General features: G+C 52.3%; 14 protein-coding genes across 14 annotated transcripts; 10 read left to right on the top strand and 4 right to left on the bottom strand.

Moving 5' to 3' along the window:
* Window positions 1-619: 619 nt before the first annotated feature.
* Window positions 620-1,314, top strand: BCR37DRAFT_384637 (uncharacterized protein). Its single transcript, XM_040870276.1, has 3 exons — window positions 620-911; window positions 955-1,071; window positions 1,116-1,314. Exons 1-3 carry the CDS (start codon window positions 684-686, stop codon window positions 1,221-1,223), a joined length of 453 nt encoding a protein of 150 aa, XP_040721924.1. The 5' UTR covers window positions 620-683; the 3' UTR covers window positions 1,224-1,314.
* Window positions 1,315-1,627: 313 nt separating this feature from the next.
* BCR37DRAFT_384633 (uncharacterized protein) lies at window positions 1,628-2,571 on the top strand. The gene is made up of 2 exons (XM_040870275.1): window positions 1,628-1,855; window positions 1,895-2,571. The coding sequence occupies exon 2, from the start codon at window positions 1,971-1,973 to the stop codon at window positions 2,481-2,483; it is 513 nt and encodes a 170-aa protein (XP_040721923.1). The 5' UTR covers window positions 1,628-1,855; window positions 1,895-1,970; the 3' UTR covers window positions 2,484-2,571.
* On the bottom strand, window positions 2,509-4,295 carry BCR37DRAFT_395906 (heat shock protein 60; the record flags this gene model as incomplete). Its single annotated transcript, XM_040871685.1, has 2 exons — window positions 2,509-2,518; window positions 2,569-4,295. The coding sequence occupies 2 exons, from the start codon at window positions 4,293-4,295 to the stop codon at window positions 2,509-2,511; spliced, it is 1,737 nt and encodes a 578-aa protein (XP_040721922.1).
* Window positions 4,296-4,529: 234 nt separating this feature from the next.
* On the top strand, window positions 4,530-5,234 carry BCR37DRAFT_401444 (uncharacterized protein; the record flags this gene model as incomplete). Its single annotated transcript, XM_040871836.1, has 2 exons — window positions 4,530-4,548; window positions 4,592-5,234. 2 exons carry the CDS (start codon window positions 4,530-4,532, stop codon window positions 4,981-4,983), a joined length of 411 nt encoding a protein of 136 aa, XP_040721921.1. The 3' UTR covers window positions 4,984-5,234.
* Window positions 5,235-5,477: 243 nt separating this feature from the next.
* BCR37DRAFT_352897 (uncharacterized protein) lies at window positions 5,478-7,622 on the top strand (the record flags this gene model as incomplete). Its single annotated transcript, XM_040868160.1, has 2 exons — window positions 5,478-5,831; window positions 5,880-7,622. 2 exons carry the CDS (start codon window positions 5,478-5,480, stop codon window positions 7,620-7,622), a joined length of 2,097 nt encoding a protein of 698 aa, XP_040721920.1.
* A 13-nt stretch (window positions 7,623-7,635) lies between these two features.
* On the bottom strand, window positions 7,636-10,272 carry BCR37DRAFT_372796 (nucleolar protein 14; the record flags this gene model as incomplete). Its single annotated transcript, XM_040868361.1, has 3 exons — window positions 9,282-10,272; window positions 8,877-9,098; window positions 7,636-8,774 (listed from the first exon to the last, which is right to left on the bottom strand). The coding sequence occupies exons 1-3, from the start codon at window positions 10,252-10,254 to the stop codon at window positions 7,636-7,638; spliced, it is 2,334 nt and encodes a 777-aa protein (XP_040721919.1). The 5' UTR covers window positions 10,255-10,272.
* A 1,252-nt stretch (window positions 10,273-11,524) lies between these two features.
* On the top strand, window positions 11,525-11,926 carry BCR37DRAFT_333687 (TFIIS helical bundle-like domain-containing protein; the record flags this gene model as incomplete). The annotated part of the gene is made up of 1 exon (XM_040867113.1): window positions 11,525-11,926. A coding segment is annotated over one exon (402 nt), but the record flags the coding sequence as incomplete, so codon positions are not given.
* Window positions 11,927-12,307: 381 nt separating this feature from the next.
* Window positions 12,308-13,296, top strand: BCR37DRAFT_228243 (uncharacterized protein). Its single transcript, XM_040866485.1, has one exon. The coding sequence runs from the start codon at window positions 12,401-12,403 to the stop codon at window positions 13,106-13,108; it is 708 nt and encodes a 235-aa protein (XP_040721917.1). The 5' UTR covers window positions 12,308-12,400; the 3' UTR covers window positions 13,109-13,296.
* Window positions 13,297-13,324: 28 nt separating this feature from the next.
* Window positions 13,325-16,513, top strand: BCR37DRAFT_384628 (Nrap protein-domain-containing protein). The gene has a single exon (XM_040870274.1). The coding sequence runs from the start codon at window positions 13,358-13,360 to the stop codon at window positions 16,238-16,240; it is 2,883 nt and encodes a 960-aa protein (XP_040721916.1). The 5' UTR covers window positions 13,325-13,357; the 3' UTR covers window positions 16,241-16,513.
* On the top strand, window positions 16,404-16,987 carry BCR37DRAFT_403931 (V-type ATPase; the record flags this gene model as incomplete). The annotated part of the gene is made up of 3 exons (XM_040872044.1): window positions 16,404-16,512; window positions 16,563-16,603; window positions 16,652-16,987. The coding sequence occupies 3 exons, from the start codon at window positions 16,404-16,406 to the stop codon at window positions 16,985-16,987; spliced, it is 486 nt and encodes a 161-aa protein (XP_040721915.1).
* Window positions 16,988-17,078: 91 nt separating this feature from the next.
* Window positions 17,079-17,883, top strand: BCR37DRAFT_228278 (cofilin). The gene is made up of 3 exons (XM_040866488.1): window positions 17,079-17,226; window positions 17,280-17,340; window positions 17,396-17,883. The coding sequence occupies exons 1-3, from the start codon at window positions 17,224-17,226 to the stop codon at window positions 17,752-17,754; spliced, it is 423 nt and encodes a 140-aa protein (XP_040721914.1). The 5' UTR covers window positions 17,079-17,223; the 3' UTR covers window positions 17,755-17,883.
* BCR37DRAFT_228451 (uncharacterized protein) lies at window positions 17,527-19,427 on the top strand. The gene has a single exon (XM_040866489.1). The coding sequence runs from the start codon at window positions 18,012-18,014 to the stop codon at window positions 19,413-19,415; it is 1,404 nt and encodes a 467-aa protein (XP_040721913.1). The 5' UTR covers window positions 17,527-18,011; the 3' UTR covers window positions 19,416-19,427.
* Window positions 19,428-19,439: 12 nt separating this feature from the next.
* Window positions 19,440-20,870, bottom strand: BCR37DRAFT_395897 (alpha/beta hydrolase fold-domain-containing protein; the record flags this gene model as incomplete). The annotated part of the gene is made up of 1 exon (XM_040871684.1): window positions 19,440-20,870. One exon carries the CDS (start codon window positions 20,868-20,870, stop codon window positions 19,440-19,442), a length of 1,431 nt encoding a protein of 476 aa, XP_040721912.1.
* Window positions 20,871-21,032: 162 nt separating this feature from the next.
* On the bottom strand, window positions 21,033-22,522 carry BCR37DRAFT_384626 (uncharacterized protein). The gene has a single exon (XM_040870273.1). It carries the CDS (start codon window positions 22,346-22,348, stop codon window positions 21,083-21,085), a length of 1,266 nt encoding a protein of 421 aa, XP_040721911.1. The 5' UTR covers window positions 22,349-22,522; the 3' UTR covers window positions 21,033-21,082.
* Between the last annotated feature and the right edge of the window lie 944 nt (window positions 22,523-23,466).

Genomic DNA, 23,466 nt, shown 5'->3' with positions numbered 1-23,466 from the left:
TGGAGGCTTGAACAAGCAAGCTGTGTATCTATCTACTGAGTCTGGTCTGGCTACCACGCGGGCGGTAGAAATGGCGGCTTGCTTGAGACAGCGATATAACGGGCAAACGATTCTGCCAAATAACATCTTGGACGGCATACAGTTTGCCGAAGCAAGTGAGTTGGACGCACAAGATCACATGCTGTATTACCACTTGCCGCGTCTTCTGGCGGTCCGTAGAGGGCAAATTGGTTTGTTAGTGGTAGACTCTATTGCGGCAAACTATCGAGCAGAGTTTGAGGGCCGCGGCTCAACTAAGCAAGGGGAAGCAAGTGGGAATAATGCTCAACGCTGGGCGAGAGGCATGGGTCATCGGTCCAAAGACTTAAATCGTCTATCTAAGCACTTGAGGCAATTGGCATTGGTGCACGATCTGGCAATTGTGGTGGTCAACCAAGTTTCTGATCGCATGAAAGACCGTGAAGAAGGAGTCAATGTCATGAGCTTAGACCATCAATCACAGTGGTTTAATGGATGGACACAAGAAGAAGCTTTGTCGAAAGTGCCGGCGCTAGGCCTGATATGGACTAATGCTGTGCATGTCCGGCTGACACTCAAGCGGAAGGTTCTGCAGCAGCGACAGCTCACAGTGGTGTTTAGCCCATTCTGTGCATCTGGCAGCTTGCAGTACAAGATTACCACTGATGGCGTACATCATGCGTAGGATACAGAGACCGCGGCCGCCTTCCTTGGCAGTGGCAGGGTGCGTGCCATCTCGTTGCCGCCTCACCCACTGCGCCTCAACTTTCGTCACCTCCAAGAAGCATCCACACGGACAAGCACATCCTCGAGTGCCCGCATCAGTAAGACTTGAGCGCAAACTACCAAAAGACATGTCGCAGTATCAGCAGTATCCCCAGCAGCCTCAGCAGGTGCGCTTTTATCCGACGCCGTGTTTCCGAGCTAATAATGCAGGCATACCAGCAAGGCTATCCTGCGCAAGGCAACTACAACCAGCAACAGGGCTATCCTCCTCAGGCTGGCTATCAGCCCAACTATCCGCCACAGCAAGGCTACGCAGCACAGCAACCGGTAAGAACGTTTCCAACCTACGGCGCCCTTGCTGACCAAGGTAGATGTATGTGCAGCAGCAACCGGCAAGGCAGAGTAACTCGGGTCAGAACTGTTGTCTAGCGTGCTGCAGTGCTCTTCTCTGCTGTTGCGCCTTGGACGCCATCTTTTAGAGCCCTTCGCAAATGGATCTTCATTACCTAGTATTCCAGGTACAAACTTATCGTTCTGAGCTCTGATGCGCCTTGCATGTGCTTTCTTGACATATTCCTCAGAGCAGAGGAAGAAAGTATTCTTTTCCTGATGAATTCTGGCTTTGAGACGTGCGCCAATTCTACATCTCTGTGATCCGACATCTGACACACGTTGCCCTTGCCAGTTTTGACATGCGATGCAGCTGTTTTCTTCGGGCCTCGCGCCCCTGTAAGCAGCTGTACCATCATCTATGATCTTGCGTCATGACGTCGCAGATCCCGGGGCGGAAATTGAGATTTTGACAGCTACCTGCTTTTAAGCTTTATTGATCGTGTGCAAGATCAAGAACAGCTTACACATACATCCAAGCCCTCCTCGACAGCTGGCCGTCTCCTACATTCTCCCGCTTCTTGAGCAATGTCCTTCACTGGCAGTGTCGTCGAACCCGGAGACTTCTATATCGAACAATCAGTACTGCATCCAGTCGTTGTTGGAATACCGGTTGCGTTACCTTGCGCTACGTCCTGCTCGATGCTAATAGGTAGCTCATCCTCGCAGTGTGGATATATCTAAGACTCTCTCCAAACAGATTGCTTACGAACTTGGCAAAGTATGTCGCGAATTTACACGCATGTGTGCTGACTGCTAGATTCGACTGGATCGTCTCTGTCACGCTAGGATCGACCTTGTCGCGAGTCATCACAGGCACAGCAACTCAGCTTGATATGACTCGGGGTGCCATCGCACTTGCCGTCATCATTGTCTTTCAAATTGGCCTGGCGTATTCGACAACCCTTTTCCCTAGTCTTCGACCCCTGTTGCGCTCGTCCCCACAGGTAGTCGTCTTTCGCGGTCAGTTGATGAAGAAACGTATGAACCGTGATGCCGTCACCGTCGAGGATGTACGCGTGGGGATGCGCCGAAACAATATCCTGTCTCTAGATGAAATCGAAGTCATGCTGCTCGAAGCGTCAGGTGGATTCACCGTCGTGACACGAAAGCAAATGCAAAGTGCAAGCCTTGCCGATGGCGAGGTTCCAGAAAGTCTCAAGGGTCTGAGAAACTTCCAGGTATTATGGGACGAGGCGCTCGGGGAAAAACGAGGGTCACCGTCAACGACATCTGGAACAGCCGTCGAGGGGGCTTCCCATCGGCCGCTGAACATTGAGCACCAGCGGCGCTTCGACAAAGAAGATCTCGAGGCTGCGAGGCATGCTCGCGACGTATCATCATCATAGAGGGGAGATTTATACCGACATCTATTCAAATACCGCTAGATGCTATGCTGATGTGTTATGTCTCAATGTCGTGTGGGCTCAGAACATGCCACCCATTCCTCCCATACCACCGCCACCGCCCATGCCACCAGCTGGTGGTGCAGGGGATGGCTCAGGAATCTCGCTCACAATGCACTCAGTTGTGCCCAGGAGAGAGGCCACACCGCTAGCATCGACCAGAGCAGTCTTGGTTACCTTGAGGGGATCAAGAATACCTGCGGCAATCATGTCGACGTACTCGCCATTCGCTGCGTTGTAACCCATGTTGATCTGGTCCTTGTACTCATCCAAGAGCTTGCCAACAACAACGGAGCCTTCTGCGCCAGAGTTGTCCACAATGCGTCGGGCCGGGCGAGTGATGGCAGAACGGATGATGCTGATGCCCAATTGCTGGTCAAAGTTGGCAGGTTTGAGAGAGGCAAGGGACGTGGAAGCCTTGAGCAAGGCAGTACCACCGCCGGCAATGATACCTTCAGAAACGGCAGCGCGCGTAGCATTGAGGGCATCCACAAATCTGTCCTTCTTCTCGCCGACCTCAACTTCAGAAGCACCGCCAACCTTGATGACGGCGACACCACCCGAGAGCTTAGCAAGACGCTCCTGCAGCTTCTCCTTCTCGTACTCTGATGCACTGCTGTCGTTGATTGCACTGCGAATCTGCTCACAGCGTTGAGTCACCATGTCCTTGTTGCCAGCACCATTGAGGAAGATGGTGTCCTCCTTGGTAATAGTGGCTGAGCCTGTAGTTCCAAAGTCGTCCAGCGTTGCCTTTTCGAGCTTAGTGCCAACTTCGTCTGAAAAGACGGTTGAGCCAGTCAAGATACCGATGTCGCCGAGGATGCTCTTGCGGTTGTCACCGAAACCAGGCGCCTTGACGGCAGCGACTTGGAGCTGTCCTCGAAGTTTATTGAGGATGCATGCAGCCAAGGCCTCGCCATCAACGTCTTCTGCCACAATGAGCAAGGGACGTCTGCCTTGGGCTGCAGCTTCCAGAGCAGGGAGGATATCCTGCAATGCAGAAATTTTGTTTTCCGACAAGAGGATGATGGGCTTTTCGAATTCAACCTTTTGTGTCTTGATGTCGGTGATGAAGTAAGGCGAGATGTAGCCGCGGTCGAATCGCATGCCCTCAGTGATTTCAAGTTCATCGGAGATGGTCTTGCCCTCCTTGACAGTAATGACACCCTCTTTACCGACCTTTTCCATAGCATTCGCAATCATTTTGCCGATGTGCCCATCTCCGTTTGCAGAGATGGTCGCCACCTGAGCAATTTCCTCGGAGGTGGTGACATCGCGCTTGTTGGCCTCCAAAAAGGCAACAGTGGCCTCAACTGCCTGCTGAGCACCGCGACGCAAGTCCATTGGGTTGCAACCGGCAGCGACATTTTTGACCATCTCAGCAAAGATGGCGTGTGTCAGAACGGTGGCTGTTGTCGTACCGTCGCCTGCTGCTTCATTGGTCTTTGAAGCGACATCCTGGATGAGGCGGGCACCCAAGTTTTCAAACTTGTCGGGGAGGGTGATGGACTTTGCGACTGTGACGCCGTCCTTTGTGATTTTGGGTGAGCCGTAGCTCTGGTCAATAAGGACGTTGCGGCCTTTTGGACCGAGGGTGACGGTGACGGCCCTGGCAAGGGTGTCGACGCCCTTGAGGAGCGCTGCTCGTGCCTCTACGCCGAACTTGAGCTCCTTTGCGGCGTAGTGCCGTGCGGACTGGAGGCCGTATGCAGATCGCCTGATGGCTGGACTCGCCTGTCTCAGCATGGAATTCATCGTTGAAGCTGCTTGGTAGCTAGACTATAGATCTTTGTGGGAGTGCTGTTGCTGCTGCTGCTGTCTAATAAATTTCCTGGAGGAAACTTCTCGAACTAACCCGGGACTGTGCTCTACAAGTGCTGCTGCTGTTGCTAGTGCTGCTACTGCTGCTGTTGTCGCTGGACTACTGACTGTGCTCTAGTCACCGAGTCTAGTGCGAGTGCTAGTGCTATAGCGGGCTTTCATGCCATCATGAGCCAGCAAGACAAACGTACACCGCTGCTTATATTATTGCACAGACTGCTGATATGTAGTCCACAGGCTCAATTCACTAGCGCACATCCCGCTCATCAAGTCGCCCTTCCTGCGCGTCCCTTCAGCTGTGACGCTGCCGTATGACTACGTGCAACTTCCGTCTCCTCAGTCGATTGCAGCTCCCCCTCCGCTGCCGGACTTGGGCTTGCCAGGGCAGTCTGAGTTAGAGGTGCAGCAAGCTCGGTATGCAGCAGCACGCAGCAAGGCAGAGGTATGGCAGGAGCAGGTCGAGCAGCGTAGGTTGCATCGTGCCCGCAGACTAGCGCCTGGGTTCCTGGATACGGGCGTGACCCTCCTGACGCCGGTCAAGAGTGGTGCAGCGAGTGTGCCTGCTTCGGTGAAGACGCAGGAGGATACACTGAAGGAGTACTTTGAGGGACTGCAGTTCTGATCTGCTATACCTCTGTACTCTGTACTCTGTACTCTGTACTCTGTACTACTACTACTACTACTACTACTACTCATCTACTCGCTCCTTCCCCTGGTGCACGTGTGGTGCCGGGACTTTTATACTTTCTGCCGAGGTGCAAAGAGAGCAAAACACAGCGACTGAGTGCCAGGCCAGAGACGGCGGGCTGCTGGGTGATCGGGCCATGGGAGGTAGATAGAGAGCATCAGACTGGCCCTGCTCCATCTGCCTCCCTCTAGAGTAGTTATATATATGTATATACATATATATATCTCTACCAGCTGCCGGTCCGTGCTCCCCACAGTCCCGCGCCCGCAATTTGTGCAACGACCCAGCACCACATCCACCCATCCATCCTCCTGCTCCAGTCATCCCTTCCAGTCTCTTGCTCCTCAGCAAACGCAGCATGAGTACCGCAGACTACCCAAACGGACCCACAGGTCTGCCCTCCGATGCAGTCTTCATCAAGGGATTCGATGCGACCGAATTCTCCCTCCAGCGGCCAATGGTATGCTCCAATCTCACCTCCCAATCCCGGACTAACGCAACAGTCCATCACCGTACCAGGCTCGGCTTTGCCAGGTAGGACACCTATCTACAAGAATGCAAAGTTCCCAGATGCAGTGCTCGGCACAGACGACTACAAAGTGACCACCGCCTATGAAGCATTCGCACGCGGCCTTGCAAAGTCAGCCAAGCTCAAGTGTCTCGGCCACCGTCCTTACGACCCAGCAACAAAGACATGGGGCAAGTACGTCTGGCAGACCTACGAGGAAGTTGCAAAGCGCAGGGACGCCATTGGCTCGGGTATCGTCAAGCTCCACGAGAACGTAAGCATTGCGCACCCTCTCTTCCTCTCAGTCATCTAATCATGTCAGTCCCTCTCAGGCAAAACCTCTCAGTACTGTGTTGGTATCTTCGCCAAGAACCGACCTGAATGGACCATCACAGATCTCGGCTGTGCTTCCCAAAACCTTATTTCTGTTGCCCTCTATGATACCCTCGGCGGCGACTCGACCCAGTACATCGTCAACCACTGTGAGATGGAGATGATCATTTGCTCTCTCGACCACGTTGCACAACTCTTGGCTATCAAGCACCAGATGCCCAAGGTCAGAGTCATTGTTACCATGGACGAGCTCGACAGCGGCGAGGTAGCAGGTCACACAAAGGCCTCGCTCCTCCAATCCTGGGGCAAGGAAAAGGATGTCCAGATTATGAGCTTCAAGCAGCTCGAACAACTCGGCAACCAGTTCCCGCGTGCTCACAACATGCCCAAGATGGACGACATCTGGACCATCAACTACACGTCCGGCACAACAGGCAACCCCAAGGGTGCTATGTTGCCTCACCACACAGTGCCAGCTTCTTCGCTTGCCTCTGGTGCAGCCACAGGCGCTGGACCCAATGACATTGCCTTCTCTGTACTGCCCCTGGCGCATTGCTACCAACGCTCCATCGACAATGGTATGCTTTACGCTGGTGGTGCTATTGGCTACTCTCACGGTGATATTCTTGCCATCGTTGAAGACATGCAGCTGCTCAAGCCAAGCATCTTCCCATCCGTGCCACGTATCCTCTCGCGTTTCGCCGCTGCCATCCGAGCACAAACCATCTATGCCCCTGGTGTTGCTGGCGCCATCTCCAGGACAGCATTCGCTGCCAAGAATGCAAAGATTGAGGCAGGTGGCGACAACACGCACATTTTGTGGGACCGTGTTTGGTGTGCCAAGATTAAGAAGATCTTTGGTGGTAACCTCAAGGTCATTTCTTCCGGCTCTGCGCCCATCTCGCACGACGACTACCGCTTCCTGCAGTGTGCACTGGGCTGCAGTATTGTGAACGGTTACGGACTCACTGAAACCAACGCCACTGCTTGTGTTGCTCTGCCAAAAGATTGCTCTGTTGGACACTGTGGTCCTCCTATGGTTCTCAACGAGTTTTGCTTGCGTTCGGTGCCCTCCATGAATTACACCATCGAGGACAAGCCCAACCCACGAGGAGAGCTTTGGATTCGTGGACCCAATCGATTCCGCGAGTACCTCAAGGATCCTGTCAAGACTGCCGAGGCTATCACCGAGGATGGATGGTTCATGACGGGCGACGTCTTCCAAGTGGATTCCATGGGCAGATTCGGCATGATTGATCGTGTCAAAAACTTCTTCAAGCTCGCTCAAGGCGAATACGTCGCACCAGAGAAGATCGAAAACTACTTGTTGAGTTCCCCGATTGCTGCACAAATCATGGTGCACGGCAATTCTGAGGAGTCATACTTGGTTGCTATTGCAGGTGTCAACCCAGATGAGTTTGCACCTTGGGCGAGCAAGATCCTCAACAGGCAAATCAACCCAACCGATATTGAGGCCGTCAAGCAGGCGTGCCAGGAAAAGAAGGTGAAGGATGCCTACCTCAAGATTTGCGAGGCCAACAGCACAAAAGGTAAGCTCGCAGGCTTTGAGAAGATCAAGCGTGTCTTTATGACTGTCGAACCCTTCACGTTCGAAAATGACCTCGTTACACCGACCATGAAGGTCAAGCGTTCACAGGCCGCCAAATTCTACAAGAAGGAGATTGACGAGATGTACGCAGAGAAGATGGTGGAGAAGATTGCCAAGCTGTAAGTAGAGTATCTATCTAGTACGTAGCATCCCGGAGTCTGTTTTCAATCTTGCCCATCTTCGCTGTGTACTGCTTGGACTTGCTCTTCTTCTCCTTGGCCTGCTGTCGTGCCTCAAACGCCGCATCTCGCCTCAGCACCCGCACAGCGCCTCGTCGAGCATCACGCAGCTCAGCCTTCAGCTTGGCATCCTGCTGTCTCGGGTCATCACGATCAAGCGTCGATTTGCGATCAAGCGAGAAGCCATCGCTGAATTTGGGCGCCAACTGAGCAATGGGTACGGCACGGTGCTGCTGTAATGCGAGAGGACGCCGAATCTGCTTCACATTGGTAATCGCTTTGAGCAAGGCTGTCCGTGCGGTTGGGTGGCCAGCAAGGAGAGCCCCATTGTTAGCACAGATGCCAGCAAACAATTCAGGGAACCCAGGAAGACTTGTGTACAATTGAGCGTATCGCATCGACAGCTCGGCTGCCGACTGGTACAGCGTCGCTTTCGATGCCTTGCTTCCCAGCGTGAGTCGCGCTGGTGTTTCTGCAGCGTCATCCAAATAGCGCTGTAATGTCTGTTGCAAGACATAGATGACTTCAGGCAACAACCTTTTCGAGAAACTCACCCAAGATAGTAGTATGCTGCAAAGAGAGAGCTTGACCTGTTGCGCATGGTCTGAGGCGACCGCATTCTGCGACAAGTACTGAGAGGCCAACAGCAAGGCTGGGGTCGCCACCTTGTGGTAGGCATCTGAAACAGACCAAACACTACCAATCAAACTGTATAGCTTGAGATCTTCTGTGGACCATATTTTTGAAGAGAGAGTCGTGTATGTGCGTTGCCGTAAGCTCTCGATAATGCTCAAAAAGTGGAGCGTTGCAGGCTCCCAATACTTGCTCGCGAGATCGTGGACTTGGATCGTGCAGTAGTCGATGAGAGGCCGATCAGTCGATGGCAGCAATAGATAGTCGACGAGCAAGACAAGGAACTTCGCAAGCTTCTCGCCATTTGAAGGATTGAGCCTTGGGTGATGGAGAACACGTATTCTGTGAATTGCCGTCTGCTTATCTTGTTCACTGAGTGGGTCCAAAATCTCGAGCAACTGAGCCATTGTGGAAGGGCACGGGTAAGTGAACTTGAGTTTGCTTGCATCGTTGATGACGGCCACTGGCTGAGCCACGGCTTGCTCGTCAAGTGCAATTTTGGCTTTGTTCGTTTTGGTGGGCTTGCTGGGCTTTGCCAGGTCGTCAGCTTGATGTGTTGCTTTACTCGCGAGTTTGGCGCGCCTGGCGAGCTCTGCCTGAGCGGCGGCAACAAGGGCGTCAGAAGGAAGTTCGTATTCGTCTTCGTCTTCGTCTTCAGAAGCTTCTGAACCTGAGCCGTCAGTCTCGTCTTCGTCAATCTCGGAGCCTGCCATTTCGACGTCTATGCCAGCGTCTTCTCCCTCATCATCGCTGGCCTCCACGTCGTCTTCATCGTTCAACTCATCGTCTTGTTCATCTGAGCCTTCATCAGCATCACTGAGGTCCACAACCTGTACACCAGCAGCATTGACACCATCGCCAAAGTCTGCTTCTTCATCGCTGCTCGCAAAGTCATCGCTTAAATCATCGCCCTGCGCGTGTCGTTTCCGTTTGCCTTCTCTACTTGACGCAGCTTCAACCACTTCTCCACGCATACGCTTGATTCGAGCTTCTTCCTTCTCGTGCAATGCCTTGGCCTCTTCCTCAATCAGTTCCTCTTCAGTCTTGGTTCTGTCTGATGCCTTGGCACGTCGATCAAAGATGAGTTCGCGAACAGCCTTGTCATATTCCGTGTCTTCCTGTATCGCCTTGAGCCGTTCGGGATTGACTCCGTCTGCTTGCTTTGGCTTCTTTTGCTGAGAATCTGCAAGGAGCATCTGCAGATCTTCGAGCTCGGCGTCGAGTGCCTCTCGTTCGTCCGCGTCTTCGTCTGCTTGTTTTTGCCGCTCGTACTTGCCTGCTTTTGACTTGGCGATAATCTCTTGCATGACTTCTGCCTTGGTCTTTTTCCGTTTTTGACCATCGTCGCCCATAATCTCGTCCTCTTCAAGCTGTTCGTCAAAGCCACCAAAGTTGGTCCGTGCAACAACTTCAGCACCCATATCTTCGTCATCTGAGAGAGGCGCAGGTCCGAAGTCGTCCATCGTAGAGAGCGATTGGCCCAAATGGGTCAGACCATCTTCTTCGTCTTCGAGTGAGAAGCCAGGCCTCTTCTTGGACTTCTGCCGCTCGCGCGTATACCTCTCCAATTGGATCTGTTCTGGAGTCAAGTCTGCTCTGCCTTCGCCGAACCGTCTATCGAGCACGCCGCCCACGCGACCACGCATCGCTCTCTGTGCGCCTAGTGTCTCCTCTCGCATGCGCTCTGCAACAGATGCAGACTGACCAGGCCTGCCGACATCGCCCTTGAGCCTGCGTCCACCGACAGCAAATTTTGTCTTATTGACCTGCTGCTCATAAGGATTGAAGCGCTCGCGAATACCATCGAGGGCTTTTTGTCTGTCGGCACGGGTCTTCTGCGGCTGTCCTTGCTTTGACTTGGATTTTGGGCCGGCTCGGGAGATGCCACTCTCTCTGAGGGCTGTCTTGAGCCGCTTGAGCTGCGACTGGCTGTCCTTGGGCATGATTCCTGCGAGGAGAGGGTGTTGAGTACCGTCTGTTGCATTTTGTCGCGCAAAGAGAAAAATATGGGAGGAGCTCACATGGGACAAAAGCATGCACGGAAGAGACAGAAGAGATAGGATTCTGGCTCAGTCTGTTTGGGAGTAGGAGGATGATGCTATTGCTGCATAGTGCTAGTGATGTGTGTAGTACATGCCGATCGTAATCTTCACTGATTGCTGTCTACGGGGAGGATCCATCGCAACTTGCATCTTGCTCAAGGTAGCTGTGCCTTGATGAACTCAATGAGCCACGGCGTCGAGTAGAGTACAGTCGCTACACCAAGTCCCCACTGCAGGTTTGCTCGGGACTCTCGCTTTGCGCGTTCCATCTCTGCCTGTAGAAGTGATTAGTCTCATGATATGTCATCTGACTGCTGCGCGTACTGGTGAAGGGCCTCCTTGTCCGTTGAACTGCCAGTTAGTGCCTGATCGATTGCCTACTGCCCTTGCTTGGGCCTGCTTCTCCTCACCATCTCTGCTGCCTGTATTTGCCTTGTCTTGTAGTGCTTTACTGTGTTCTATGTCGCTTCCTCCTCTTCGTCCTCTCACGCCATCTCTGCACAACACCACACAGCTGCAACATTATTCCCATCCCAGGCCGCCCTATACAAGCCCTGTAGCCATGGCAGACCAGGTCATGACCACCAACGAACTGCCTGCATTCACGGGAGAAGAGCGCACAGAGGATACGGTGCAGTCTCCCGAAAGCGGCGAAGCAGAGCAAGCTGCAGCGAGCATGCAACCAGAATCAGACGACAACAGCGACGACCAACCGGAAGAAGCGCCTGAGCAACCCATCCCTACTGATAGTTCCGCCATCACATCTGCCAATGCAAACGGTGATTTTGGCGACAGCGACAGCGAACTCTCCGATTTGGATGAGGAACAGTTTAGAGACTTCGACAGCGGCGCTCAAAATAATGCAACAGATGAGCCCGCCGTGTACAATCTACCTTCATTCAAGAAGCGCAAAGACAAGGCTCGGAAGAGGCGCAATTCTGGTTCCAGTGATGGCGACGAGGGCAAAATTTACAGTGACGACGATGCACGCCCGCAGAAGCAAAAGGGAAAGAAGGTTCCGCCACGGCCTGAGGATCCAGCCGCAGCTGCTGCTTGGGACCTAGATCGTATGATTGACAAGTCTATTGCTCCGGCCAAGAAGCGCGCCAAGAAGGATGAGGAGGAGATTGCTGCTGCTATGGATGATGAAATTATATTATTGACTGAGCGTATGCGTCTGGCTGCGCAACAGGACGCAGAAGCAAATGCAGAGAAGCGTGTGGCAAGCGCAAAGCTTAAGATGCTTCCTGAGGTGGAGAAGATTTTGCGCAGTCAAATGCTCTACGACAGTATTCTCGACAACAACATGCTGACCTCTGTGAGACATTGGCTCGAACCACTGCCAGACCGTTCGCTTCCAGCTCTCAACATCCAGCGTGTCTTGTTTGACGCCTTGTCTCGATTGCCAATCAAGACGGATCATCTTCGCGAATCTGGTGTCGGCAAGATTGTTTTGTTTTACAAAAAGTCAAAGAAGCCTGAGGAGTCGATCCGCCTGATCGCCGACAGGCTTGTCTCAGAATGGTCAAGGCCCATCATCAAAAAATCGGCCAATCATCGCACAAAGCAAGTGCAAGATGCCATCTTCACCGGCGAACGCTCAGGCCATCACGCATCGCAAGGTACGTCCAAGCAACAAAAAGAGTTCAAGTCAAAAGGTGGCACCAGTATTCCACGGGGCGAGCGTGCATACGACATTGCGCCTGTTCGTCAGCAAGAGCTACGACCCATGATGCCCAGGGGAGGCGACGGAGACTCCATGAGGAAGATGAAACGCACATTGAAGACACTTGGTAGCAAAACTGGCGGTTCCGGTAAGTCAAAGTCGAATGTTAGTATTGAGGGACGCGGCATCGCTTAATGAACCCATAGCGCTACTGCTCAGCAAATAGTGCACTCTGGCTCAAGTCGTGAAACACAGACCAAACTATTATCGTTGGAAATGCTGCTCAACCGGAAGCGTTTCATTGTGTGTGTGACCGTTGATCAAGTACAGGCTTATAAGAAGATTGCTCGTTGGCAATAAAGTGCTCTCTATTCAATTGCAATGCTTCTCAACATCGGTCTCATCGCAAGCTTGGCTGTAGCCTCTGTCTCTGCACATGGTGCCATTGTCAAGGCTATGGGAACGAACAACGTAGCTGGGACAGCCCTTGGCATTGACGACTCGGTCTCTCGCCGGAGTGCCGGACGTGCTGCTCAGGCAGATACATCCGTGATTCGCGACCGCGATGTGACGACTGGCGCTGCAGGTCCATGCGGAAAAACCAGTCTTGCTGGCGCTCTCAGTATGAACGAAGAGATTGACAAAGTGGCCGCCCGCAACAATGGCCAATTGCCGACCGTGCAAGCTGGCGGCGATTTGGAGATGACTGTGCACAAGATCAACGAAGACGGGGCTGGTCCCTTCATGTGTGACTTCTCCACAGACGGTGAGACTTTCAAGACGATGCAAGTCTCCCGTAATGTTCCTGGCTTCCTGGGACTTGGCCTTGGCCGCGTGCAGGACTTCCCCTTGGTCGTGCGTATCCCGGCAGATGTGACAGCCTGTTCAGCGGGCAATTCCAAGGATACTTGCATGGTCAGGTGCCGCAACGCTGCCGTCGCCGGCCCGTTTGGAGGATGTGTTCCGATTAAGCTTGAAGGAGCGACTACAACTCCTGCAACAGTGCCAGCGCCTGATGCCACGGAAGCTGCGGTTGTTGCAAAACGCTTTTCGAATGACGATGGAGATGACCAAGAGACCGATGAGTGAATAGTCAGCCCACCTTAGATGCTTGCAGGTACTTGCACAATCCGTTCTAATGCCTACTTGTCTATGTAACTGAATGCAAAGTACATTATTTGCTTGTCGCGTAGGAAAATGTCCCCTGAACTTTCCTGATCTGACGAGATGGGCTGCCACTTCGAGCGTGCGATCTTTCGACTTTTTTGAAATGCGACGGCCGCAATCCATGAAGCGCGCCTGGTCTCCATCCTCTGTCGCAGGACGGGCGTGTCCAATATGAGTGCACGCAAGAGGAAGCTTGGGGCAGTCATAAATGCATCCACTGAACTGCCCGAGTCGTTGCAGTACACTCCAGTACCAAAAGTGCCCATCGCACCTACCCCGAAGAAGATCAAGACTGTCGCTGCGGCGCCTGCGCGCGTCGATGTGCTCGTTGCTAGTGCTGGTTTATTGCAGATGCAAGCTGATGGCTTGCTCGAGACGCTACGTCCTCGGCAGAAGGATCTCTCTTGTCATCTTGCGGCGATGCAACTTGCAAAGGACGTCGAGGGCCTTATCAAAGATATGCCTACGCAAGAGGCCAAAAAGATTGACGCTCTACTGGAGCATGCTAAGAAGAATCGGACAAGGATCCCGTTCTCTCACGAGCCACCAAGTGATTTGCAGCTCAACTTTGAATTTGAACCGCCGACAACTGTAATGTATTCGACAGTGTTGATGCGGCATCAACCTCCGTTGGTCGAACTATATGCGACAATTCCAGCTCGAGTTATACAAGAAAAAGATTACCTAAATCACCGCATTTTCTACAAGCAGGCATTCTACTTGTATTGGCTCAAGTCACATTTGCCCGCTGGCATGACCGCATCATTCGAGGATGGCAGGCTCATCATCGTACGTGACAATGTTCGGATACAGGTTGTGGCCGCCATTGATGAAGTTAGCTTCCCCGTCTCAAAGTTGGAGGCTAGCAAAAATGCAGACCGGAGTGTGGAAGGGCCAACTCCAGATTATAATCAGGAAGTGCTTTGCTTGCAAGCGACACTGACGTTCAAAGAAAAGGAAAATGCTATCCGGGCCCGTTTGTCTAGCTATGACGACAGCCTACGTTTGGCGCATCGATTTTTGTCTCTGCGAGATCTGCCGATAAGCTTGTCGCAATGGTCATGGGCGACTTGCCAGACGCTAGAAGCAAAACAGAAAGTTCCAAATTCGCCACTTGCTCTATTCCGAGCCACTTTGCAATATATGGTGACGCTAGCTGAAACGACAACTTGGGATGCTCTTCATCAGATCAGATCAAATGAAATGCAAAGGCTATACCTGCAGTACGAGTGCAATCTTGTGCTCAATCGACTCAATTCTGCTGGTTCAGAAGCTTTCGGCATTGAACAGGCATTTGCCAATTTGTTTTTGCGACGCGTTGCCAATGCCGCTCACTTTGACGCCACTTTTCATGTCCCTGGAACGGTCGATTGCGCCAAGCTGTATCGCGTTGTGAAACGCGCAACTCCTGGCAGAGTCTCTCTCATACATGTTCAACAAGAAGCAGATGGTGCACGCCTTGGATTGTTATTTGATGACGAGAAGCTTGTACGCAGTGGCATGGTGCTTGGACCAGCAGCAAACACTGAAGATGCCAATCAGTTTCGGGCCTTCTGGGGTCCCGAGTCGGAGCTTCGCAAGTTCAAAGATGGCCGCATCCTGGAAACCGTCATGCTCAGTTCGAAAGATCCATTGTTGAGCCTCTTACAGCATGTTCTCAAGTTGCATATGCAATGCTCGATTGAACGAATATATGATCAATTTGATGAGGCGTCAATTGAACAAGAAGCCCAAATTGCACAACAGCGCATGGCAGAATTTGAAGAGATTGCCCGCCTGGCACGAGAAGCTGAGGATCTGCCATTGCGCATCACCACAGTATCAAGGACATCGTCTGCATTTGGGCCGCACGCGACACTTGACGGTGTCATTGTCTTTGAGTCGAGCGCTCGCTGGCCTGATCACATTCCTGCTATCCAACGAACAAAGATTGCTTTGCTCCTCAGTTGTCAACGAAGTTTCTCGGCCATTCCGGGCGTCGTGCGATGTCAAGTCGGGTTGGAACAAAGCAAGGTGACTCTTTACAACGGAGAATCTCTCAGTAACTTGTCCTTCCTGCAAGTGCAAGCAGAATCTGGCAGCCTCTATAACTTGCGGGTTCAATTCGATCGAGAATACACACTGCTCGAGAATGAGTCGAAAAAAGCACAGCCGGACAAGACCAGATACATGGATGCTATGCGGGATTACAAATCACTGTATGTCACTCCGACGCTACATCGTCAGAGCATAGCGAATGTCGCTTCGAAGCACCCCATGTTTGCCAGCACGGTTCGCCTTTTGAGCAGATGGGTGTCGGCGCACTTGTTGTCACGTCACTTTCCACAGCATCTGATTGAGCTTTTGGCTGCTCACGCTCTCAGTAGCGAAATCAGCCCATTTGCAGAGCCCAAATCACTCTTTTCGAGCTTCTTCCGTGTCATTCAGTTCCTTGCTCACTGGGATTGGCGGCAGGAGCCTGTTGTTGCGGAGCTTGATCAAAGTCTGACGCAAGCCCAGCGTGATGCATTACAAGAGCGCTTCAAGCAGATACGGCATTCGGATCCTGCAATGCAGCTGAAAGGCCTGCTGGCTTATGGGGCTTACGATTTGGCCACCGATATTCAAGTTGATCGGGTTGCTGCTCTTCGTATGACGCAGCTTGCAAGAGCGTCCTTTGACTTATTGGGTGAGCATGGTGCCGACCTGTTCAAGACGCCACTGACAGACTTTGATATTGTGCTGAAGCTCAAGCATGGAAAAGTGTACAAGAACATTTCCAGCGAGAACCCAGTCAACAAGCTTTTTGTTGATGACCTTGAAGCACTCTTTGGTGATACATTTCTGGTCTTTGGTGGTGATGGTCATGCAATTGGATTGATGCTCAGACCCGAGCTGCGTGATCCTACGACGCAGTGGCGATTCCGGGTAAACCTTGGCTTCAATGCCATGCCCGTCAAGTCTGAGGGCGATTCACTGCAGGTCAAGCTGAACATCCAGGGCACGCTTGATGAGATTCTGCGAATGGGCGAGGGTATAATCTCTGATGTGGATGTACACATGGATCTGCCGTAGCATATAGCAGCTATTTTATAACTCATCTACAGCAAATCTGGTACTCTATGTTGGTCGCCTAACCCTAACTCCCATCGTCATCTTTCGCTCTTGAGACGACCGCGCTCAGCTTCTGCACAGCGAAGGTCTCGTACTTCAGTAGACAACAGCAAAGCAAATCACCATGTCGACTGATCTCTGCCCTGTCTATGCTCCCTTCTTTGGCGCCATGGGTTGTACGGCTGCCATTGTCTTTTCCTGCTTCGGCGCAGCTTACGGCACCGCCAAGTCTGGTATGCTTTCCTCTTCTAGACAATAGAGTGTGCATGGCTAACACTCTTAGGCGTTGGTATCTCTGCGATGGGTGTCCTCAGACCTGACTTGGTACGCTCACTATTACGACTTGAAATGGTTGAAAGCTAATTAATCCAGATTATGAAGTGTGTGGTGCCTGTTGTCATGGCTGGTATTATTGCCATTTATGGACTCGTGGTGTCTGTGCTCGTGTCGGATGGTCTTGCTCAGCAACAAGCTCTGTACACGGGCTTCATTCAGCTGGGTGCAGGTCTGTCTGTGGGTCTTGCTGGTCTTGCAGCTGGATTTGCGATTGGCATTGTTGGTGATGCCGGTGTGCGCGGTGTTGCCCAGCAGCCGCGTCTCTTTGTGGGTATGATTCTCATCCTCATCTTCAGCGAGGTGCTTGGTCTGTACATTCTGATTGTGGCTCTCTTGCTCAACACGAAGGCCACCGAGGGCGTGACGTGCTGATTTGGCTGGAGTTTGATGTTGCGGACTGTGTAGGAGAGACGGAGATAGAGGCAGCAGTGCATGATGCGTGTACTGTGTCTATGAGAATACCACTGCTGCCTGAGATTGCCTGGTACTACACCTATAGCTACCAGACCTATAGCTCCTAGCTACTTCTTCCCGGTTGCTGCTCCTTCACCTCTGACGCCCAAACACCAAATCAACCCACAAGACAACAACCACAAGAGGAGCAAAGCATGGTATGCATGGCCGCCTTCCTACTCTGCACACGGCCCATGGCTAACATCTATAGCCCGCATCCGGTGTCATCCTCAGCGACGAGTGCGTCAAAGCCTTCAACGAGCTCAAACTTGGTGCGTACAAAAACAAAATCACATCCATATAAACATGCTAACTCGGCTTCTACAGGCAAGACCTTGCGCTATGTCATCTACACCTTCAACAGCAACAACACCGAGATTGTTGTAGAGCACAAGTCCGACAGCGGCGACTGGGAGGACTTCACTGCCAAGCTGCCGGAGAATGAGTGCCGTTATGCCGTGTACGATGTCAAGTACGAAAAGGGCGGCGACGGCGTGCGTTCCAAGCTCGTCTTCATCTTTTGGGCACCAGACACGGCCAAGGTGAAGAGCAAGATGGTGTCTGCCTCGAGCAAGGACACAATCCGCCGTGCACTCAACGGCGTCGGCATCGAAGTGCAGGCCACAGACTCCTCGGAGGTCGAGTACGATGCAGTGCTCGAGAAGGTCCAGCGTCTTGGCTTCTAAAGCGGGGGAACAGAAGGCTTTGTCCGATGTGTGCTAGGTAGATAATCCCAATGCTACAGGCTGGCTGGCTGCTGTGCTGCTTTGTGACTGTGTGCTCTCTTGCTCAGCCGGCGCGCCAAGAGAGCGACAAACACAAAGACTTGGCGAGTCCACTTCCATATCTGCTCAGAGAGAAAGCTATAAAGAAGACGTGATCCTGCCTCGCTGCTTGAGAGAAGGCCTCTGCGCTTTGGCCTGCTGAATTAGCCGCGTCCACTATGCTTTCCGATGCTGCTATGCAAGAGCTACCAGCGCCACCTATGCCACGCAAATCATCACGACGCAGAAGCAGCCAGATGAGTGCGTCTGCTCTTGCCTCTGTTTCGCTCCATGATTCTGAGCCTTCTGCGCCAAGTACGCCAGCACTTGGGTTACAAGGCCAGCCGGACGAAATCGGAGTTAAGCTATCTGAACATGACGACCACTCTGGGAACATGGCCAATGAAGCACAAAGCCAGCCTGAAAGGACAAACACTGCATCTGCGCCAAGACTTCCTTCACGTAGACCCTCCTCTACATCTTATCGCGTCAAATGTATCACCTTTCTTGGCGAACGCGTGCCCATCCTCTGCCAAGCAGCAAATGGCCCCTGCCCAATTCTTAGCATCGCCAACTTTCTCTCCTTGACGGGTTCACTACGTCTCCCTAGAAGTGGACTGCTGGCAGCTGACGACTTGACACAGCTGCTTGCTGACCATCTCTTACAACAAGAATCAAGCGATCTCACCATGATTGCAAAACTTGGCAATCTTCACAAAGGGCTCGATGTCAACCCGCAGTTTCATGCAAGCTCAGCTTTCAAAGAGGGTCCAGAAATCATGGCGGCGTTTGAGGCTCAATTGGTTCATGCATGGCTGCCTGACCCAGAGACCGAGTCAGATGCCTACAAGCTTCTCACAGATGGCCCAGGGGCACAGGGCTACGAGGCAGCTCAGGCATTTGTCCTGAACAATATCGAGTCACAGACTCCAGAAGGCGAGCAGGCGCTCTTGCTTCAACAGTGGTTTGATACGCATGCAACGTGTATGACTGCATTTGGACTGCAAGCGTTAAGGGAGAGTATGCAATCAGGGGAATTGCGCATCCTCTTCTACAACTCCCACTTCAGTCTGCTTCTCAAGCACTTTGAGTCGGATGGTCTCTTTTGTCTAGTCTCGGATGCAGGCTATGCACACACTGGTGACGATGTTGTCTGGGAATCATTGACGCAGGGGGAGGCTTCGGTCATGCTGTCAAGTGACTTTGTCCCTCGAGATGTACTGTCGTCCTCGCGCAAAGAGGACGCTTTTGGCCAACAAGCTCCTTCTCCCGCGCCAGCTCATCAAGAAGGTAGTGAAGATGCTGCGTACGCAAGAGCACTGCAAGAAGAAGACGACTTGGCGGTCGCACAGCGACTCCAGGATGAGGAGCAAGCAAACTATGCCCGACGTGAACGGGATCATCAGAGACGACAGCAACAACAAGTAGAGCAACAACAGCAGTCATCACATCAAGGAGCCAATGCCGGACTCCAAGGACATACACAACAAGCAATGCAGCCTCAGCGGCAGATCAAGGACACTGTGCCAAATCAACCGCCTAGATCTGCAAAGCGCGGCAAGAAGGAGTGTATCATTATGTAGGTATGAAAACGAGGTCAACGCATATTACAACCGCGCCTGCCTGATCTTGTGGTCGAGCATGCGATGTCTATGGGCTTCAGCCTCAGCAATGGCTGCTCGCATCTGTTGTTGCTTCTCCTCTAGACTACGCACAGCCAGTAATGTCGTGTCATGATAAAGTGATTCCATCACATCCGGTAGTGCCCTCATGAACAAAGCTGAACCGCTCGCTTGGCCAAGTGTCGCCCGCTTGATGAAATTGGCCATGATATCAAGCGACACAAGGGCAGACTTATGCTGGCCGCCAAAGACTTGAAAGACATGAGGCATGGACCTGTACTCATCGTAAAGCAGACAGTCACTCACCTCTGTCAGCGCACGAGCAAAGTCGCGATTCTCATCGAGCAGAACTTCCTGGCTCCCCATCTGAATGCAAAGCCTCGGTGACGCTTGCAGCCGCTTCCACAGCTCAGGAACGAGGACGGGTGATACCAGCGGATGCAATAGCAGCTCATCACTCGTATATACCTGTCGTGTACGCCCCTGTAAAGGCCAGCTTGGCGAATCTCTGTGCTGTTTCAACAGTGTTCCAGCCTCGCGAGGGTACATGGGTGGCAGATAGTCGTGCTCCTTTGTCCTACAGCTCGGGAAGGAATGTGTCAGGTCAAGCCAAGGCGAGATGAGTACAAGTCCAGCAGGGAGAGGCTGCTTTTGCTGCACAAGCAATGTGTACAGGGCAATAGCCAAATTGCCACCGGCCGAATCTCCGCCCAGTACGATCTGATTAGCAGAAACCGCTTGATGCACAGCATCGGCTGGTGGATGCAAGAGATACTGATATGCTGCAAGCGCGTCTGTCAATGCACTCGGGAATTGATTTTGCGGTGAAAGACGATACCGCACAGACAGCGCACGTCCCTGAAAACGATTCTGTAGGCGCGCTACAAGCGACCGATGGCCTTCTTCTGTACCAAACATAAACCCACCACCGTGGAAGTACAATAGAACAGTCTCCTTGTCTTTGCAGCCGTCAAGATAACTTTCGTAGGTGTTCGTGTCGTTCAACCGCGTCCCTTGCCATTCAGCCTTGCACTCAGCAAAGACGCTTTTGGGTAATTGTTGCTTGTCTATTCCTTCGGGACAGGTTCCAAGCACAGCAGCATCAACCATTGCTTCAATCTCCGCTGGCTGTTGGCTTGTGATTTTGACTGGAACGGCAATTTCATGTTTGCGTGGTGGCTGCGGCCCGCCAAGAAGTCCCTGTGTTTGCTCTAGCGTCACTGTATCAACGTCTTCAGTGGACTTCTTGATGACTTGTGTCACGAGGTGTATGCGTAATGACAAGTCTGCGAGCTCCTGCCTGGTCTTTGCATCGCGGAATGATGACAGGAGGAAGTAGTGGAAGGTCGAGTAAAAGACAAATGGCAGCTGCTTGACGCAATAGATGAGGAACTTGACTCGTTTGGCGAGACTCATATCTGCCTAGTAGCTATGCTTGATTCGTGGAGAGGGATGCTGTGTCTATCTATGTCTGTCTATTTGGTTTTGCTGGTGAGCTGTCAACTTGTCAGCCGAAGTGGAGCCGCCGACGGCCCCACACAAATGTCAGCCCATCTAGTCACGTCAGTGGTCACCAATGTACATTAAAGTAGTGACCTGCCTGCCTGGTGCAAGGCGCATACTACCTGTCAGTCACGCAGCTCCGTCGAGGAGTTAACAGAATCCCCATAATTGCGAAGACGTTTTCCACTTGCATCTACATGGTCCAGCCACCATCTCTGACTCTCAAAAGCCTTGCCAACCACAAGGATCTCGTCTGAAGCCTGCTGTTGGCTATAATTCAAGCCTTGTTTCTTCGAGTCTTGAAAATGGTAGGCCAAGATGTGCGTGCCATACCCTGAACCACGGCTTGGGAAGACTGAGGCTGTAATTACGCTCGGCGACGACCCGTTTCGACGACTTCTAGCAATTTGTACTTGTAAGCCTGCGTCGAGAATGCGACTGATGGCAGTGTCGTTCGGTGGCCTCTTGATGCACAATCGGTCTTGAGGGGGCATCCACGACATCTGGCACTTTTGAGTGAGCTGAAGCTGCTGGCCAACGCCAACGCGTACACCAGGCTCGTCAGAGAATGCAGGTAACGATGCCAGCGCTTCGATGGTCTTCCTTGTGGAATTCGCAGGGACTCTGATGATGTCCGACCGGGTCAGAGCGATTGCACTCGGGTTCGCGGCCAAGTCCAGATCAACGGCGAGAAGTCCAGGTAGAACGATCCAGCTCACATCATCCGATGATGGCGCATCTCGCATGAAGGCTACTGTTTGTGCGCCCTCATCTGCCGCCAGATAATGCCGCTCAAAGGTGTGTCTGTCAAAAGTCAGACAGAACCGATCAGGACTTGCAAATATGTGCATTCGAAGCCACTGTCGAGCAACACGAGGCTCGTTCCGGAACCCAGTGAGGTAGCCCTTCAACCAAATGTGCGTCCAGCTAGCTTGCCCACCGGATGAAAATGTGATGACATCGTACGCTAACGCGCTCTTGGGAAACAAAAGGTCCCAGCGCCCGACAAAGACGTCCAGATCAATTCGAAACCAGTGCGAAAAATGCTGCTCAAACTGCGACCTAAACAGGTGGCCGAACAAGGTCGGATATAAAGGCTTGAGATTGTTCCATGTCGCACCACCAGTTTGAACATAGTCGGCGAGGTGGCGTCGAACACGATCTAGTTCATCTTTGCCAGTGCATTGCCAGTCTCTGCACATTGCTTCCGCCGCGTCGTGGATGATATCTTCCATTTCTGCACAATAGACACGATGCCGTGTATCTTGAAAATACACAGACTGGCCCTGTCGAGGACAGAATTCTGGCGTATCATACGTCGAAACCAGTAGGAAGCTCAGACTCGGATTTAGACTGATTCGCCGCATGAATTCAGGAAAATAATCTGGCATGGGAGATCCAGTCCAGACGTTGACCAAAAGCACATTGCCATTCTTGACTACGAAAGAAGGTGTATAGGATGCTACCCTTGGTGGTTTGAAGAAAGAAATGTCGATGAGGCGTGGTTGAGTATTGTAGAAGGAGAATAGCAACAAGATTGGTCCAAGTAAAAGTGCTGCGTCGCGTCGCCGAATCATTGATCAGTTGTATATGGCTCGAAACCCGTCACTTAAGCTTCAACGTGAAACAGGTGTAGCTGTCAAGATGAGACCGTAGACGCGTCTGCTTGCTTTAGAGTTTACTAGAATAAGGGGCAGCGCACCTGCTCTATTTGTATCCTCCACTTGCCAGCGTGTCAGCTGAACCCCCTGACCGTTGCATCATCAATGGAATCCTGAAACAATCAACGTCCACCTAGTTCATTGTCGTCCATGAGTCTAACAAGGCTTGCGACGAAGACCGAGCATTGCCATAAACTTTTGCGACATCAGCCGACTTAGTGCTTTGGTTGTCAGATCTGCAATCATGTCTCCAGTGGTAACGTATCCGAGTGACATGCGAGCACGCCGTACACAGTCTCGCACAAAATGATATTTCGTCCGTATGTGCTTCGTGCGAGTATGTAAACGAGCATCATTTGCCAAGGCAATAGCACCTTGTTTGTCGCCATGGACATGCGATGTCAATCGCGCGTCGGTGGCACTGAAGTCGCGCAGTAGATGTTGCATGATGACTTTGACCCATTCAAGCTCCTTTGTCGCGTTGGCCAGCCCGATATATGCCGTCTCCGTGATAGACTGCGCAATGACCTCTTGCTTCCGACTGCTCCAAGAAATGCAATTCGGGCTAAGCATGACGATGTAGCCAGTGGCTGACTTGCTGTTGCCAATCTCGCCAGCATAGTCGGAATCTGAAGAAACGTGCACTCCAAGTCGCCGTTCTTGAAGACAAGACCTACGTTCTTCGTGTGCTGTACATTGCGTAGGACTTGCTTCGCTGCCCGCCAATGTTCATAGCTCGGCTTTGCCATGAAGCGATTGAGGACACCCATGGATTGTGCCAAATCTGGTCGTGTTGCGGTCAAGAGCTACATCAAGCTCCCGATGACGGCCATGTACGGTATGGTTGC

This window comes from Protomyces lactucae-debilis, assembly GCF_002105105.1.
Source record: "Protomyces lactucae-debilis strain 12-1054 chromosome Unknown BCR37scaffold_32, whole genome shotgun sequence".
Lineage (NCBI taxonomy): Eukaryota > Fungi > Ascomycota > Taphrinomycetes > Taphrinales > Protomycetaceae > Protomyces > Protomyces lactucae-debilis.
The sequence above is the reverse complement of the archived record's forward strand: the minus strand, read 5'-3'. Positions and strand labels throughout refer to the sequence as shown.